Raw genomic sequence first — 19282 nt, forward strand, 5'->3', positions numbered from 1 at the left:
CGCGGGGTCTGAGCAGAGCCGGGGTCTAACATTGGGCTCTTACAGGAGATGTGTTTACAAGCATATTTGGGTTGTTTACAATAAGAGCACAGTGTGAGACCTTTCCAGCTTAGGGTACTTACAATCGGTTCACAGTAGTGTCCAGAGGGCATGGAGGTGACGGAGTCTCTCCTTGACCAAACTTCTACCTTCCCCATGTGTCTTTTAACAAACCCGGGCGCGTTTCACATGAGCCAACTTCTTCCTTCCTCCCCGCCCCGCCCCCACCTAATTTTTCATCTTCCTGACTCTGTAGAGGCATCCTTCTTGTCCCCCCAACCCCAACCTGTTTCCCTTCCCTACCACATCTGTGAAAATTAAAGTTCCCTTTCTTTCTTATCAATTGCTTCCTGTTACAACCGGGTATTACTGGTTAAAATTTGCACTTGTCTCTTCATCTCTGACAGGACCACTGGAGCGGATTCGTTTTTCCAGCAGCAGGCACGCAGGCCCGTGAAGGGTACGATTCTTTGAAGAAACCTTCCAAAGTGCCATATATTTTGACACCAGCTAACTTCGTACCCGGGCGGCTTCACAGCTGGCGTGACCAGCCTAGAGATGGGAACGCTTAGCAGGTGTTTATGACGCCCAGAGATGATTTGTCAAGTTCTTGGAACCTGAAGGCACAGAAGGAAGGGGATCTCACATCATCCGACAAAAGGGTCAGGTACTGAAGGTGTAAATAAAACCGAGAAAAAAAACAGAGCTACTGTCAAAGTTTGCTCTCAAGCGCCTTTTGCCTAGCCGCACCGCCCCCCACGGGGAGGGTCGCTCGTTTGCGCCTGCGCAGTTGTTTGAGTTTTTCAGGCTGTGGAGGTGAAAACTGGGGTAAAAACTGAGGTGCAACACCGTGCCACCAGATTGTGGTACGGGCCAGCCAACTGGTAGGCTGTGCTCAGACCTGGAGAAGTGAATCCACAGCTTGCCGCCTTCGTCCCCAGTTTTGTATCCAGGTTGTGTTATTCAGAGACTCAGACACTGATACAGAAAGGTATTTTTTTTCCTGAATGTTAAGCTTAGGGATTTTTAGAGGATTTTTAGAGACTTGATGAAAGCTTCCAGATATGCCATCCCTCCTTGGACCTAGATAGAGCTCAGAACTGTAAAGTTAAGTCATTTCCATTTTGAAGGGGTAACTGTGCCTACCTGTGCACACACAGCCGCTTACACCTGCTCAGAGCAGTCTTCAAGTGTGGACCCCTAAAAACGCCATTTCCTCACCAGAGAAATTGGGTGGCTGAAGTACAGGACCTGTGTATAAGGCACGGAATGTTTGTATGTGTCATTTGAAATTTGTCCAGTGTGCATACATCCTTCACCACGCCCCACCCACTCTCTCCCAACCCCGCACTTCTCCCACCCCCACCGCAGTGGTGGGGAGGAGCCCAGTGTCTTGCACTAACCATTGAGCTATACAGCCCCAGTAATTTTCCACCCATCTGGATCATTCGGTCATCTGGATCATTTCTCAAAATGTAGACACCAAAGAAACTGCAGAATTGTGGGGTCTGGGCACAATTAATTCTGTTGGCGTCGCCGGGTGGGGTTACCTGTGCAGTGAGAGCTTAGGGTCTTGTGTAAAGAGACGTTTTCCTGTTTATCTCTCTGGAAGCAGGAGACAGGAAAAGAGGAGCCAGACATTTTTGGAAAATGTCCACACCATGGTGGCATACAGGAAACGAGTGTCTTTATCATCCCAGTCATCTTATATTCCATCTTTATGGATTTGATAGCGGAAATTAAGATATAAATTTTCTGGGGGCTAACTGCGCTGAAACACAGGTTCCAAGGGGGCAATTGGTGTTTATTTTTGTAAAGATAATTCTACCTGGGTGTGACTGGCAGGGTTCCTCTTCTAATTAAGTTCCTCTTCTAATTAAGAAAACCTGCCTTGCTGAGCCATCTCCGGACTGGGATGGTCTCATACAAACCTTGCCAGATTTGTCCCTCCCTTCTGTAAGAGAGGTGTTGAGGAAAAACTGTTAATAGGCTAGTGTACCTAAGAGGATTTACAACGTACTGAAAGAGCCCAACACCTCTCATTGGCAGGTCCAGAGAAGCTAGTTCCACTCTTTCCACGCTGAGTGGCTACAGCATCTAGGCAAGGGTAGGGGACTGGTTGAAAAGGCTACAAAGCCAAGATACTGAAAGTGTGAAGAAATACACATACATACACACATATACATACACATACATGTACATATACACATATATACATTATACATATACATACATATACACACATACATGCATATACATACACACATATACATACATGTACATATACACATATAAACATTATACATATACACATATACATACATATACACACATACGTGCATATACATACACACATATATATTTGCACCTTAAGTGACTTTTAAAATATGGGCATGCCTGTGAGGGATTATAGAGTAGGTAAACTGAGTCGGAAACGCCCATCCTAGCTGTGGGCAGCACCGGTCCGTGGGTTGGGGTCCCGGAATGAGTGAAAAGGAGAAAGCGAGCTAGGCACAACAAGCATTCATCTCTCACCGTTCCTTCCGCTCCGTGTTAGACTGTGGCCTCCTGAACTGTGAGCCAGAATAAGCCTTCCTTCCTACATCGCTTTGCTTGGGTGTTTTGTTACAGCAATGAGGGAAAGTAACTAACACAGGGACCTAGTGGGTAACGGACTGGCCTGAGCCTGGGGACTGAAGCCAAGTCCCTCCCAAGAGAAAACACATCACAGAGAGGCATACTTGATAAAGTTTATTTTAAAAAAGAAAAAAATAATTTATGCCCTTGACAAAATAAAGGATCTTAAAATATAAATGTTTCTTAGAAAATATACGAAAAGATAATATAACAAATATTAATAAATCAATATTCACATGACAGCAAAAGAGGCAATGATTCTACAAGAAGGCTAGGAGAAGAAGGAAGCTGGCCTATCTGCAGCGGGCTCTCTGCAAAGGCCTGCCGGTCCCTGTTTCTCCTTCAATGAGGTGTGTTCCTGTTTTAAGAAAACCTGATGCAAGTGAATCTAATCAGTTAGGAAGCTGGTCAGTTTAGGAAGCTGGTATTTATTTGCACAGCAAGATAATTCTTTACACACACACACACCAAAAAAAAAATTGTCAAGGATCCTTTAAATAGCAAGTTTCCTCATTTGCTTGGAATGTAATGAACCAAATTCACATGTCCTTAGCTTCTTCCTACAAAGAATGAGGTGTGCCTGAGGAGAAGCAGCAGCAGAGGCGAGTTTGGCCCTGACTGGAGAGGATGCTCTTCCTACAGCAGGAAGGAATGGGGCTGGGAGCCATGCTCTGTCTTCCGTTCTTCTCATCCTGAGCTCTCACTTTTCTTGTCCCAGCTTCTTTCTGGTAAACTGTTCTCCTCACACTCTCAGGATAAGGATGTTCTATGGTGTGTGTGTGTGTGTGTGTGTGTAGGTGGGGCTAACGGACTCATGAGTCTCTCCAGCAGAGCGGAGGGAGGGGAGAACCTGGGTTTATGGGTGTGTGTTGCTTATCACTGGGGGGGGGGGGATTGGAGGAGAAGAAATGATCCTCAATTCTTGATGTGAGGCTTTGAGGTCCCTCTCCCAGGAGGCACATCTGCCCCCCTGAGGAGGAGAAGCCCAGTCCGGCCGTTCTTGGATGGTGCATGTCTTCAGAAGGAAGCGTGAGGCCCTATTTGTCACACTCCTCCTGGCTGCCTTCGGCACAGTGGTAGTGCTGCTCACAGAACTCCTGGATCCGGCTACAAGCCTCCAGCATCATCACCTCAGGGACTGTGATGACAACTCGGAAGAAATTTGGGTACTCAAAACACTGAAGAAACAAACAAACAAACAAACAAACAAACAAAAACCACAAGGACTTGTTATCTCCGAATCTGATGCTGGTTCACCTTAACATAGCCAGGCCTCTAGTTTGCATAGACAGGGTAATGCCATTGCAACAGGGGTGTCGTTTCACTCCCCCCGGAGTGAACTGAGCCAACTGAGTTAATCCATATTAAAATAGACAGTTTTCCTCCCACCCACAGTGAGCGTTCCCAGCTTTTCTTCCTGTTACAGAGGGGTAATGACGGAAGGGAAACCAATATTAGGTAGAAGCCATAAAACACTCCAGTTGGAATCTCGTCAAATGAGAACAGTTGGTGCGGGAGCAAACAGTAGGTAAACCGCTACTCGGGATGAACTCTGGGGTCTCCGAGAGACGCTGGGGATGGCCAGGGACACCAGCACTCACCGTTGCCGGGAGGCAGTGGACGGACTGCTCCGCAATTAACCGCTCTGTGAACTCCACATCGTTCTCAAACTCTGGGAAATGTTCGATCTCAATTCCAACCTGAACCAACAATAGAAGAGAGAGAGAGGCCAGCGCGTCACTAGAGGACTACAGGCCAGTTCCCGATGCCAGAAATGAGGGCAGGGACTCCTTGAAAGCTGCCTGGGAACTAAGAACACCAACACTGGGGAACTCGGGAACTTGGTACAGAAAGAAGGCCTGCTTATATTCATATTTTAGATTATTGAAGGGTTCCTTCCTGGATGTTGATAAATGAAAATAGGAAAAGGAATAGAATTTTTCTTTTCTCAAAAGAGGTATAGTTAACATTAGGACTAGTTTATCACACACACACACACACACACACACACACACACACACACATATATATTTTATTATTATTTTTTTTTACTTCATGAGTTCTATCCCACCCATTGCAGGACACTTAGCATCCCTGGGTCACAAATGACAATGGTGACACTGAAGACAAACAAAATCCCTATGTGGTCCCCTATACCTGGAGGAACCAACATCACTCTCACTCACGACTCACAAAGCACACCCCTGTGTCTACACATGAGATGAGTGACTGTGCTGAAGAATTATGCTGTGGAGAGAGAGTTGTGAAGACAAGTGAAGTCAAGCATGGGGACCATTCGTAACAAGACAGTTTCTCAGATGACAGGAACGAGTGCCTAACTTGTCTTTGTGGCTGGAGATGTACCCTGCATGACTACCCATGACGATCTGCCAAGCCAGTCTCCTGTGAATTATCACATCTACACACACACACACACACACACACACACACACACACACACACACACACTTACCATAAGGTACATGGATCCAGAAGGGCGGACTGGCTGGAGCCCAGGAACAGCAGCCAATGCCCCATAGCAGAGGTCCGCGTTAGACTACAGAAGAGGCAGAGAAAAAAGAAAATCAAGAATCAAATTTTAAGTTAAAAAAAAAACCCATGATTTTTATATGTAATATCTTATGTAATAAAGTCTTTTTTTTTTAAGAAAGAAGAACATCATTGAAGATAGAGCCTTCGCTGAAGGCCACAAACCTACACTTAATATTATAGCACAAAGAGCCAACAAGAACAACACCACATCACTTGAAGTTCTTAGCAAGACAGATGGATTACAAGACGTGAGAGGGCTGTGCCTGTGAAGAATGACACTGATGCCACCTCCTGATTTGGAAGCCCCACATCAGAAACACACTGCAGAAATGAGGGACAACTTTTTCCTAATTCCGCTGATGTGTTCTCTGACTCCCAAAGTCCTCAGATAAGCGGCTACACACTGCCCTTTACCTTAAGGAAGCTTAAAGTGTCGTGGTAGAACTCTTGAGGGGTACGCTGAAGGATGCTCTTCAGAGCTCCTTGGACAATGGTGCATGGCCCGAGGATGCGCTGACTCAGCTTCACCAGCCCGTCTCGAATCTAGAATTCCCCAGGAAAGAAATTAGTCAGCTTTTCTTTTTTAATTATTTATTTATTATTTATACATATTCTGCTTGCGTGTGTGCCTGCCCACCAGAAGAGGGAACCAGATCTCATTGTAGATGGTTGTGAGCCACCATGTGGTTGCTGGGAATTGAACTCAGGGCCTTTGGAAGAAAAGACAGTGCTCTTAACCTCTGAGCCATCTCTCCAGCCCTAGTCAGCTTTTCTTAAGCATCCCTGTGCTGTGACTCTATTCTGATCTTCCTGTCTGGCTTTTACTCTCAGGAAAGGTGGTATCTAGTGACCCTCGTACATTAGAGGGTCGGCAGCCCTTCCTGGGTAACTGTGGGCAGATGACATAACTTCTCTGCACCCTGTTTTTCTGGACTGTAAATGTAGACTGTTATAAGGATAAAATACAAATGGGGTTCATAAAACCTGAGTAATAGTGCTGTCGTTACTGTGGTTGCTTGCCTTTTTAGAGCCTTAAAACTGGAGTCGGGGGCGAGAGGGGCACAAAGGCACCTCTTCATAGACCCAGACACCCAAATATGAGAAAACCAGGCTTGCATGAGGGATATTTATCTACGTCTTCACCCATCCTGTTTCCAGGCAGCACAAACAACACAGTCAGGAATGGGAGGAAACCCTCCCTCCGCAACACGAGCATTCAAACTCAATATGTACACTAAGTTATTCCCACCACTTCACCATAGTGCTCTCACCTCACTACCATAGTGCTCTCACCTCACTACCATAGTGCTCTCACCTCACTATCATAGTGCTCTCACCTCACTACCATAGTGCTCTCACCTCACTACCATAGTGCTCTCACCTCATTACCATAGTTCTCTCACCTCATTACCATAGTGCTCTCACCTCATTACCATAGTGCTCTCACCTCATTACCATAGTGCTCTCACCTCATTACCATAGTGCTCTCACCTCACTACCATAGTGCTCTCACCTCACTACCATAGTGCTCTCACCTCATTACCATAGTGCTCTCACCTCACTACCATAGTGCTCTCACCTCGTTACCAAAAATGTCTCTCCGATCATGGATGAGAATCCAGCCCAGCCTCCAGCCAGGAACCAGCCAGCGTTTAGCCAGCCCACCACAGGACAGGATGGGGACGTTGGTGCTGAGGGTGGCCAGTGGTTCATATTTGTGATCTGAAAACACCTGAGGAAACAAAGTGTTCGTGAATGCTTTCCTCTGGGATTCCAGGCCTCCCTCCCATCCCTTTTCTTAGATGTTGACGCACAGAATAATGGATTGACAGGTTCCTTCCCACCCTCAGGGACGACTGGATCCCATTCAGTTTGGGGAAACTTATCCAAAGACATTTAATTAGGTGTGTGGTCTGAATTAAAGGAAGTCTAAAAGGAGGAGCGACACTGGTCCACTAGCGTGTACAACTGCTAGAAACCCACAATATGTAATTATTGTGGGCCCACAATCCAATGTCTAACACTAACTCCCAGGCCCGGGTATGTTGCAGAGCTCAGACTTTCAGAGAGATTAAAAGGCTACACAGCACATTCATCCTGTGTAATATTCCTAAAGAAGTCTAGAATAATGCTTCCCCACCAGCGATATCAACAGTCCTTCCTCTTCTCTTGCACTTTAAAAAAAAAAAATTCTGATGCCAAGAATAGGACCCAGACCTGAGCATGCTAGCTAGGTGTGTGTGTACTCAACCACTGAGCTACGTTTTCAGGACACCCGCCTACCCCACCGCCTCCACATCCGTAAGAGTCATAAATAAGAAATCTACAAACACATTTATATCCCATGTCCTTGACTTCTACGTTCGAGTAAATTCCAAGAACTTTTGGGTTTTCCCAGCTCTTTGAATGAAATAAATAAACCCAAGGCTGTGCACTTGTGGAGAGGACTGTACGGAACGACCAATTGTTTCCCGCCATCCCATTAGCCAGCTCTCCACGTCCCATAAAACAACGTGGGACTGAGACTCCTATAGTGACGTAACCCAATCCAGACTTACCATGTCACCATAGATCTCATCGGCTAAGATGGGGACACATTGCCGCTCAGCCACTGAAAATAACAACAACAATAACCAAACCATGCTGGAATCCTTTTCCATTTGGGCTTCCTCTCTTCCTTCACACCTAGACCTCTGGCCTCTGCATTCGATGCTCGTGGGTCTCATCACCCTCTTGGGAACTCGATACTCCTGAAGTTCTTTCTAGGGTGTCTGGCCTGCACGTGCCGTTTAACCACACATCGCAAACTCTCTTCCACAGTGGCAGAAGTAATGGCGAAAGGCAAGCAGAGCTTGAGAGATACCTCTCAGCCAAAATGCCTGGGTTCAGGAGTATTTCAGATTGGAGTGTTTTATTGTTATGCTTTTGGGGGGGGAGTTGTTTGTTTGTTATGGGGCTTTTAAAAGGCAGATTTGGGGACCTTTATACATACAGTCTTGCCATTTGAACGTTTCTAATCTGAAATACAAAATGCACTGAGACGGACTGCTTGCTGGTTTTGGATTAGGAATGCGCAGCCCGCACTTCTCACTCCCCCCCTCTTTTAGACAAGTTCTGTGGGGTCCATGACACATAACTGACTAGAGACGCTGCTGGCATTTCTTCACCTCCATCCAGACTCAGGACTTAGGGACACACTCTGCCACTCAGGGAGCAGCTAAAGGATTCTGCGCTCACCTCCTCCCTCCTCTGGGAGGAGGAGGTGGCCTGGATGGAGGGAATGGGGAGAAGTGGGTGGGTTATCTTGGGCACTCACCTGCCAAAATCTTCTGAAGGTGCCTCTTACTGAACACCGAGCCACAGGGATTTGACGGGTTGTTGACAACGAGGCAAGCTGTTTTATCATCAATCAGCGACTCCAGTTGCTTTAGGTCAATTTCCCAAGACTTCTCCGGCTGAGAAAGCAGAAACGGTAAGACTATGACATTTTGGAACAGGTTAGGGGACTACTCAGCCCAAAGAGTTAGTGTAAAAAAAATAAGGTAAGGGGCCAGGTGCCTTCAAGCCAGGCGATCTGTGAGTTCCATCCCCAGGTCCCACAGTGTGGAGGGAGAGAACTGAAATTTGTCCTTGACCCCCACATGTGTGCCACTGCACGCACACACTAAACTCACTGTCCTAATCACACACACAAAATGAATTAACTTTTTTAAAGAATAAAATCTGCCTTTGTCTCGAATCTCCCACCTGCCGACCATTCTCTGTATGACGAAGATCGTTTCTCTTTTACAGGTTAGTAAGTGAGCGCTAACTAAGTCAAGGCCCGGAGAGATGGCTCAGGGGTTAAGAGCACTTGCTGTTCTTACAAAGGAGCCAAGTTCAGTTCCCAGCACCCACGTGATGGCCACAACCACCTGTCACTCTTGCTCCAGGGGCTTTAACATCCTCTTCTGGCAGGGACACATGTGGTATGCAGACTAAAGGCCCATACATATAAGATAAAATAAACATTTTTTTAAAAATTTTTTTAATTGAAAGACAATTACCAGTAGATTGTAGAGCTTGACTTCAATTCCCATAGATTCAGCCAAAGTCCTGTAGAGGGAAAACCCGGGCCTCGGGATGAGGATGTTTTGTCCAGGATTGGCCAACACAGCTAGACAAAGCTCAATGGCCTGGCTGCAGCCGCTTGTCAGAATGACGTCCTGTAAAGAGGGCAAAGGGCAGACTTGGGAGAGAGCTCACACAGCCTGTGTGAGTTGGAAGCAATAATGAACTTTAAACTCTAATACGTCCCTAGGAAATTGGAAGAGTTGTGCTGAGCCCAAACTAAGCCTAGTTTATCCATCTATTTATCCATCTATCCATCCATCTATCATCTATATCTGGCTATCTCTATTATCTATCTATCATCTACTTATATCTATATCATCTATCAATCTATCATCTGTATCTATCTACCTATCATCTATTTATCTATCTATCTATTTATCTATTTACCTATCTATCTGTATTTATCTATTTATCTATCATCTATTTACCAACTATGTATGAGTCTGTCTCTCTACTAACTACCATCTATCTCAAATGTTGTTGAAAGTGATGGCTACTTTAAAAAAAATAAGCAAATCATTTTAAGAAGGACACGCTGGCTATGATTCAACCAGCTCTCGAAGGGAGATCTTTGATTGACCTTGGACTACTTTTCACCAAGTTATTTATTTACTTCTGACCAGAGATTTGAAGCCTGACTTTTCCCTGAACACAAACAAGGGACACCTCTTAGATTAGAGATAGAAAATAAGAGGAAAGGGCAAAGTCTAAGGCTAGCACTGCTGCCAATTCAGTATGCCATGAGACCCCCTAGCCTTCTGTCTCAGTGCCCTAAAGTGAGTGAAGATACATACATAAACACGCCCTGCTCATAAATTCTTTTAAATTAAATGATTTACTATTTGTGAATAGTTCCCCAATTATCTTTTGAAGAAAATCAAATCCAGGATGAATTTGGGGTTCCTTTGAGACTCTGTGGCAACAGTCCATGTGTGATGTCTCTTACACCATAGTGACTTTAATCACAGTTACTGATTGGTGGCCACAACTGTGTTAGAAGTCCTCAGCTTGCTAAAGGTTTGAGGGGTCGCAGCTCCCCTCAAACCATCACTCCCTGTGGGACAGCAGCGAGGCGTATGCTTGCCCTCAGTGGCCTCTGAGCTGGTATCCCGGCTCACCTTAGCTTCCAGGGGAGCCTCGGGGCAGTGGTAGTAGGAAGCGACCTCCTCCCGACTGGACAGGTAACCTGAGGCAAGACAGGGAAAAGTTTCAAACCTATTACAATTAATGTTTTTGAAAATTGCCTTCCAGAAAATAAGCTAGCAGGGACACAAATTTATTTCATCGCCTTTAATTTAAAAGATGCAGCCAGGCAGTGGTGATGCACACCTTTAATTCCAGCACTCAGGAGGCAGAGGCAGGTAGATCTCTGGGTTTGAGGCTAACCTGGTCTGCAGAGCAAGTTCTAGGACAGCCAGGGCTACACAGAGAAACTCTGTCAACAACAACAACAACAACAACAACAACAGTAATAATAATAATGTCTCTCCTAAAGAGCTAAAGATATTTTGGTCAAATGAGTAATTTCATGGCTTTATTTTCATGTTGCTAGTTTCCTCAAGACACACATGATGAAAAGAGAAAGCCAATTCTCACAGTTGTCCTCTGACTGCCATACACATACCATGGCCACACACCATGGTATTCCCACTTCCTTCCCCTTCCACCCAGCCCTGTGTGTGTGTGTGTCTGTCTGTCTGTCTGTCTATCTGTCCATCTCTCTCTCTCTCTCTCTCTCTCTCTCTCTCTCTCTCTCTCTCACACACACACACACACACACACACACACACACACAAGAACATTTAATTAAAATACACATTAAAAACCAAGCATGATAGCACATGCCTATAACCCAGCTCTGGAAAGTCTAAGGCAGGAGGATTACTAGTTTGAGGCTATGTAGCAATTATTAAAACCAGAACAAAACAAGAAAAAAAGCACTGTAGAAAAAGGCCACCAGGGTCATCTCTGGGCAAGCTTACCAATGGATGGGGCATAGCCGTTGTATTTCCCTGAGTCCAGGGCATCTTTCATGGCTTGGGTAACCTCAGGGTCGGTAGGCAGATTTCCAAACACAGTAGGGTCCCCTGTTCATGGACAAGAAAAGCAAAAGAGCTGAGAGTTTACCTCCCCACGTTCAGGTCTTACCTTCTTTCATCCCCTCCAGCCAGCCCAAGCCGTGGGGGGGGGGGGAGGGGCGAGGGGGCAGGGGGGAGGGGGAGGGGAATGCCACCAAGTGGCCCAAACTCACCAATTGACAGAGAAATCACAGTTTTGTTTGGATTCGGCTTCACCTTCATGTTGTCCACGATGGCTCGGATGGGATTAAAAGTTTTATTGGACATGTCGGAGGGCCTCACATTCCACCTCGCCTTCCTGCCTTTCATTTTTCCCTGCACCGAGCTTCTCCCACCAATATTGACATGCACGTCCAGAACTGAAGGCCGGCTGTCGTTGCCATTCGTCTGAATCACGTAGGAGTCCATGGCTCACAAAGCCTACAGGGGGGAAAAGACATGTCCCTGTGATGACTAAAATAGTGCACTTTGGGTTAGGGAGCTTCGTTTGGACCTAAGCAGGAGTGATTGCACACATACATCTTTCTAACTCCTTTATATACTCACTTGTAAGGTGGCTTTGCTAAGAATTCGAGGGTTTAAGAATGTCTCGTAGCTGGGCGGTGGTGGCGCATGCCTTTAATCCCAGCACTCGGGAGGCAGAGGCAGGTGGATCAATGTGAGTTCGAGGCCAGCCTGGTCCTCAAAGCGAGTCCAGGACAGCCAAGGCTACACAGAGAGACCCTGTCTCGAAAAACCAAAAAAGAAAGAAAGAAAGAAAAAAGAATGTCTCGTGGAAGGGCCAGGCAGTGTTGGCACTCGCCTGTAATCCCAGCACTCAGAAGGGAGAGGCAAGTGGATCTCTGTGAGTTCAAGGCCAGCCTGGTCCACAGAGTGAGTTCCAGGACATCCAAAGCTACACAGAGAAAGCCTGTCTCAAAAAACAAAACAAAAAGAATATATTGTGGAGATGAAAAGTAAACAACCCATCTTTACAAAATTAGTAGGAAGCATTTAATTGAACATTTATCTATTATAAGTAGGATCTCTCTCTCTCTCTCTCTCTCTCTCTCTCTCTCTCTCTCTCTCTCTCTCTCTCCTTTTATGTGCATGCACATGGTCCTGTGTGGGCTAGCATGGTCCACTACAAATGTGTGGAGTCAGAGGACAACCTCGGGTGTCAGTCCTCACCTTCCACCTTGTCTGGGATGGGATCTTAGCGTCATCTCACTGAGGGTTCTGGGATTACAGATGTGCACTTCCACATTTGTCTTTTCATGGGTCCTAGAGATCTGAACTAAATCCTCACACCTCAGGGGTGACAAGCGCTTTTCCTACAGAGCCATCTCCCCGGCCATATATAAGTGAGATTCTCTATCTGCAATCTGTATCCCTATGCTTTAAGTCAAACTAAGAAAAGAAGACAGGAAAGTATTCATCAAAGCATGTGGGTTACCATCTGTCCACACAAAGACCCCCTAAGAAGGTAACTTCCCAGGACTTCAGCCTGGGCAGCTTAGCAAGGCCATGTCTCAAAAACTTTATAAAACTAGTGGAGCACTTGCCTAGCAATGGCAGGGCCCACATTAAGAAGAGAGAGAAGGAGAGAAGGGGGAGACAGAGACAGAGACAGAGAGAGGCATGAATATTGATGCCAGTTGAAGTAAACCATCTCAGATAAGCATATCAGCCCTAGGCAGAAAAAGTCAGAGTATCAGGAAGAAAGTCAAGAACATCCCAATCTCCCTGACAGACTAGAGCACCTTGGGGGTTACCTTCCACGTCCAGGCAAAGCAGTCTCCAAGCAGCCAGACTTCTAAGCTCCAGAGCACTCCTCCACCAAGTCCAGTGATGAGGAGTTTAGGTACAATCCTGACCCTTGAAATAGTTTCAGCCAATGGGCGTTGGGGCTGAAGCCCTTATGCTATTGGCTGAGAGTGAGAACTAAGCCCGCCCCTGGACCTCCCACACATACACTCTCCTGTTTCTCACCCTAACCCTGGGCCGCCATCCAATCTGGGATTTGTCCTCACCTCAAGCATCTGGAATTCTCTGCATTAACTCTTTCTGGGATGTTTAAGAATACGGTGGAGGGCAGTTAGGATAACAGTGAATAACTTTATTGTCCTTTTTTTGTTATGAAAACTGTTGTATTAACAATTCAGAAATACATTTAAAACGAGGGTCCTTCCGGCACTCCTTTCTTTGTACACTTTATTCTCACTCCTGGACGTAGGCAATAAGGGCTTGGCTGAATACTCATCTACCATATGTGCGATTTGCTATGGACGACTGTAATCTCAAAAGAAAAAAAAAAAAAAGCAACAATACATCAAGTAAAACCAAACTCCCCCCAAGAAAATTTCCATCAATTCACCAAAATAGATAAGTACATAGATAAATAAATAGAAATCAGAGATTTATGAATACATAAATTAATAAATTTTCAAAGCTCATGTAGAATCATGCTCTCCAACTTGTTTGGCAATATGTATTTTTTACCATCATCATCACCGTTGTCATTACTTTTTCCTATGCCTTACTTCCCTTTACTTAGCATACTATGGAGTTTTGGACTGCATTAGAACAAACTGGGCAGTTGAAATTTTTTTCAAAAAAAATCAAGGTAGGCAAAATCTCTGCGGCTCTGTCTGCGTGAGGTTTACAAAACTGTTCAGTGTGCTGCGAGTTTAGGGATCTGAGTGGGAGGGAGAGAATTTCCAAGTACTGATTTGTTTTGCTTTGCTTTGTTTCAATAACAATAAAACATTCCCAGAACAGCTTGTAACTGATCACAAAGATAACAAAGTAATCAACAACAGTAGTAGCGGGGTCCCTCTCCCAAGCTAAAGCACATAATCTGATTCCTGGGCCACGCATGCTCCTTGCCCCTCCAACAGGAACAGACGGCAGCTATAACACTGTCCACAAGAGGCGCTAGACCGATATTTACGTAGTAGCGTCTCTGCGCATGTGCAGTGCTTCCACAGTCACAGAGCACTGGTCTACAACGTCCACTTTCTGCAATGGAGCTGAAAAAGTGGAGTGAGATTTAGAAGCACAAGGCTCACATCACCCTGGGCACAGCAGAGCTCTAGTGATCAAAGGCACACTTCACCATAAGCTCCAATAAAAGCTACAGCAAGCCAAATGCTCAGGACCCCCAACCGAGTCCTTCCTGGTGTGCCCACCTTGCCTCACTAAAAGTCTAGATCCTGCTCTTTAAAATCTCGTTGGCCTTTCTGTGGGCCCCTACCTCTTCTTTGCCTGGAGAAGTTGCCAACCTTAGTCACCTCATGCAAGAATCAAAGCATAGGTCCAGTTCTCAAACAATAAAAATCTCTTTCCTTTATTTCCTGTAGCATTGAAAGAACAATATGTCAAACTGAAACTGAACGGAACAGAGTAACACAGGGGCTGCAGAGACGGCTCTCTGAAAAGTACTGTTGTGCAAGCATGAGGACCTGAGTTCAAATCCCCAGAACCCACATAAAAGCTAGACATGGCAGTGCAGCACCTGTATTCCCAACATTGTGAGAAAAGAGACATGAGGATGCTTGGGACGTTGTGCCCAGCCAACGTAGCTCAGCTGGTGGAATTTCAGAGTCAGTGAGTCACCCTGTCTCAAAAAGTAAAGAGGAAGGGCTACTGGTACAGATCAGTGGTACAGAGTTTACTTTGGTTCAATTCTCTAATTTAAAAAAAAAAGTAGATACCCAATGTCCCAGTGTCAACAAGAAAGTCCAGAAATTAGCCAGCACGGTGGTACATGCCTGTAATCCCAGCACTCAGGGAGGCAGAGGCAAATAGATCTCTGTGAGTTCAAAGCCAGCCTGATCTTGTCTACAAAGTGAGTCCAGGACAGCCAAGGCCACACAGAGAGACCATGTCTCAAAAAACAAACAAACAAAAACCAAAACAAAACAAAAAGAAGAAGGAGGAGGAGTGGAAGGAGGAGGAGAAGATGAAAAGAAAGAACAAAAGAAAGACCCGAAACACCCTGCTAATTTATGAAAAATATAACCAACTCAAAGACAAGACTTGGTGACTCCCCAGGCTCAGATCCTGTTTGTTGGGAGACAAGTTCAGTCTACCCATCTAATTTGCAGTGATCAGCATCTCCAGCGGTGTTGAACAATCCTCAGTTTTTTGGACTTTCCATCTCTAAGCACTTTCTAGACCTGGTATAGCCATCCTTTTCCTCTTCCAGTGAGGCAGGCAGATATGTCCTCATCTCTCCAATGGAAAAACAGATGCATCAGGCAAAGGCAGGCATCTAATCATTTAATAATAATAATAATAATAATAATAATAATAATAATAATAATAAATTAACTTTAATGCCAGAAGCCTTGAGCCTTCAATTCAATCACCAGGGATGCTCTGCTTGGAAGGGAGAAAGTATAAGTTGGCACAACATCCTTGTCACTGACAAGCATGAGGACCTGAGTTTGGTCCTCTATACACCCCTAGAAAGCCAGGAATGTCAACACTGAAAAGAGGAAATAAAATCACATCTATTTCTGCTTGACTTCTCTTTGTTTATTTGAGACAGAGTGTCACTATGTAGGCCTGGCTGTCCGGGGACGCGCTCTGTAGACCAGGCTGGCCTCAAACCTACAAAGATCTGCCTGCCTCTGCCTCCTGAGTGCTGGCATTAAAGGTGTGCGTGGCCATCCCAGCTTCTTTTACTACTTTTTAAGGTGTAAGAGTCAACACTTTCGGTTAGCACACTCATCGTCTTCTTCAACCGTCACCAGCATCTAACTCCAGGACATCCTAACACCTGAAAGAAAACGCGAGCCGCTGAGCACCACACGCTCTTCACCTCTCACCAGCTGCCTTTCTGCCCACGAGGAGGACTTGCCTGCTTCCAGCTTCTCTAGTTAGCAGCCGTGAAGTGGACGGCTTTGCACGTGACCTCACCAAGCGCTTCCCGGATTTGTCCACGTAGAACCATGCCACGGTTCTTCGTTCTCTTCTAAGGCCAAATAACATTCTACAAAACCAGTATAGTAAACGTTGCCCATCCCCTAAGTGAGAATGGTGCCACAAACACTTGGACACTGCCTTCTGTGGGAATATCTCATTTTAAAGATTTTTATTTATTTATTTATTATGTATACAATAGCTATGTCTGCATGTACACCTGTACACCAGAAGAGGGCACCAGATTTCATTATAGATGGCTGTGAGCCACCATGTAGGTGCTGGGAATTGAACTCAGGACCTCTGGAAGAGCAGTCAGTGCTCTTAACCTCTAAGCCATCTCTCCAGCCCGAATATCTCATTTCAATCTCTCAGGTAAACATCTTGAAATAGCAATACTGAGTCACTGTTAAAGTATAGTACTTCCATGTTACATGGTTATATCCTGAATATTTCCCGTGTTATAAAAACACAGTACAGGAAAATATCAGGATTTATTGAATAATTTTCTACTGTTATACATAACGTGGAGTCTAGTTTTTATCATTACAGGTAAAACTGCCAAGCAAAAACATAAAGGTTAATATATATTTTATTACATCCTTGGGATCGATTTCTAGGTTGACGTACTGCAGTTAAAAAAAAAAAGACAGTTTTTCTTTTTACTTTTTTAGTAATATTTAATATAGTCTTATATAATACAAATAGGCATGTTTGTAAACTGAGTCCGGCCAGGTGTGGCGATACACATCAGTAGGCGCAGACCACAGCATCTCAAGCCTCAGGCCAGCCTGAGCGACATGGTGTGAGTCTGTCTCAAGAAATAAAACAGACATAAAGTGGACACGGGCTACCTTCCCTTCCCACAATCCCATGCCATCAAGATAAGCGCCTTCAGCCATTTCCTGTGTATTCTTAAACTTGTTTCCCATGTTTATACAATATGTATAGAGTTGGTTTAGGCTTGCTAGTGTGTGTGTGTGTATGTGTGTGTATGTGTGTGTGTGTGTGTGTGTGTATGTGTGTGTGTGTGTTGTGTGTGTGATGGAATATATACATACACACACACACACACACATATATATATATAGTTGTTTTCATAGTTGCACAGTCTCTTATAGTAGCAGGTAGTCATCGTTGACTTTTGATTCTTGAAATGTGGCTGGCCTGAAATGAGATGTATTGTCGCCATGAAATAGACGCCATGGGCTACAGAGATGGGTCAGTGTTTAGAGCACTGGGTCCATTCCCCAGCCACAAAGACCTGGGTTCATTTCCCAGCAGCCACATGGCAGTTCACAGCTGTCTGTAACTCCAGTTCCAAGGAACCTGACACCGTCACACCAATGCACACCAAATAAAATAATTTTTAAATAGACATCATGTTGTAAAGACTCAGCGTTAAGAATGCCAGCTGCCTCGTTAATTTTATACTGACTGCATATTTAAAGAGTCTTTGACATTTTGAATAAAGCGATTAAAAACTAACTTCAAAGCCTGCAGAGATCACCCAGCTGGTAAAAATCACTTGCTGCCCAAAAGCCTGACCACCCAGGTTCCATCCTCAGAGACCGCTGTGTTAGGAGAGAACCGACTGCTGAGCACAACACAATCATAATAGCAGTAGCGGTAGTAACAATGGTTTTTAATAATTTTATTGGAGGTACCAAAATGCCTCAGCAATTAAGAGCACTGCTGCCCTTCCAAAAGACCTGGGTTTGGTTCCCAGCACCCACATGGTGACTCATGACCACTCACACCTCCACTTCCAGAGGACCCGACACCCTCTTCTGACCCCCGTGGGAACCAGACACACCTGGGCTGCACGATCATACATATAGGCAAAATACCCATAAACAAAAATCAAATAAATAAGTCTTTTTAAAAAGGCTTTATTTATTTATTTGGTGCTTTAGTTTTGGTTTTCAAGACAGGGTTTCTCTGTGTAGCCTTGGCTGTTCTGGACTCACTTTGTAGACCAGGCTGGCCTCGAACTCACAGCGATCCGCCTGCCTCTGCCTCCTGAGTGCTGGGATTAAAGGCGTGCGCCACCACACCCGGCTCTCTATGACTGTTTTTAATCTTAATATGTTGTTAGAACATTTTTCTAGTATCATACAAAGAGACCAATTTTACTCTTTTTTTTTTTTTTTTTTTTTTGAGACAGGGTCTTTCTACATAGCCCAGGCTGACCTTGGAAACCCAAGTCTCCCGCCTCAGCTTCCCAAATACTGAGATTGCAGGGACGAACCACATCACCCAGAAACCTCCCTTTTGACGGCTACACAGTACTTGTTTGTTTTATTCTTGTTGGACCTGGGGAAACTTTCAGATTCTCTATTGCAAATAGAACAGACAGAACATCCTGTACAACGGAGATTGTACAGTTTTATGTTTCCTGTTATTTATGGGATGGTTCTCTAGAAGCAGGAGTCCAAAGGCTGACAGCTTTCCTGTGATGGACAGAAGAGACTTCAAGGGTCCTCTGGGGACTCTGGTTCAACTCCCACTCCGGTGCACACAAACAGGCTGTCACCTTGCCCATTGTCCTTACCCTGTCCCTGGGGCACTGGAGTTAGCTCACATTTGCTTTATATTTCGGCCCCTACAGTGTTCCCTTTACATCTTAGGAACTCAGATATGTGTTTTACTTTCAGAAACTAAAGATTTTGTAGGCTATCCTTCTCAGTATGTCCAGAAATGGGTGTCTCTCTTCTTAGTAATTTTTGTTTGTTTGTTTTTTGAGACAGGGTTTCTCTGTGTAGTCTTGGATGTCTTAGACTCACTTTGTAGACCAGGCTGGTCTTGAACTCACAGAGATCTGCCTGCCTCTGCCTCCCTGAAAGTTGAGATTACAGTAGTGTGCCACCTCGCCCAGATAAATTTTCTTTTAAAGCATAGTCTCACTATGTTTCCCTGGCTGGTCTGCAACTTGCCTTTAACTCAGAGATCTA

General features: G+C 45.0%; 1 protein-coding gene across 3 annotated transcripts in view; it reads right to left on the reverse strand.

Annotated features, from left to right (window-relative positions):
* Nucleotides 1-2777: 2777 nt before the first annotated feature.
* TAT (tyrosine aminotransferase) overlaps nt 2778-19282 on the reverse strand; it is a 35063-nt gene continuing 18558 nt past the window's right edge. The window contains exons 1-12 of one of the 3 annotated variants that reach the window (XM_084755816.1): nt 13175-13258; nt 11594-11840; nt 11325-11429; nt 10461-10528; nt 9276-9434; nt 8546-8684; nt 7788-7840; nt 6809-6961; nt 5644-5772; nt 5150-5233; nt 4278-4376; nt 2778-3854 (exon numbers count right to left, since the gene is read on the reverse strand). In XM_084755816.1, the coding sequence (XP_084611942.1) occupies nt 3714-3854; nt 4278-4376; nt 5150-5233; nt 5644-5772; nt 6809-6961; nt 7788-7840; nt 8546-8684; nt 9276-9434; nt 10461-10528; nt 11325-11429; nt 11594-11828 (1365 nt within the window). In that variant the 5' untranslated portion in view covers nt 11829-11840; nt 13175-13258 and the 3' untranslated portion in view covers nt 2778-3713. Of the gene's footprint in view, nt 3855-4277; nt 4377-5149; nt 5234-5643; nt 5773-6808; nt 6962-7787; nt 7841-8545; nt 8685-9275; nt 9435-10460; nt 10529-11324; nt 11430-11593; nt 11841-13162; nt 13259-19282 lie in introns of those variants that run through there. The other 2 variants (XM_084755818.1, XM_084755817.1) reach the window with 2 other exon arrangements.

The sequence above is a fragment of the Acomys minous genome (genome assembly GCF_964271855.1).
Source record: "Acomys minous genome assembly, chromosome: 14".
In the NCBI taxonomy this organism is placed as follows: Eukaryota; Metazoa; Chordata; class Mammalia; order Rodentia; family Muridae; genus Acomys; species Acomys minous.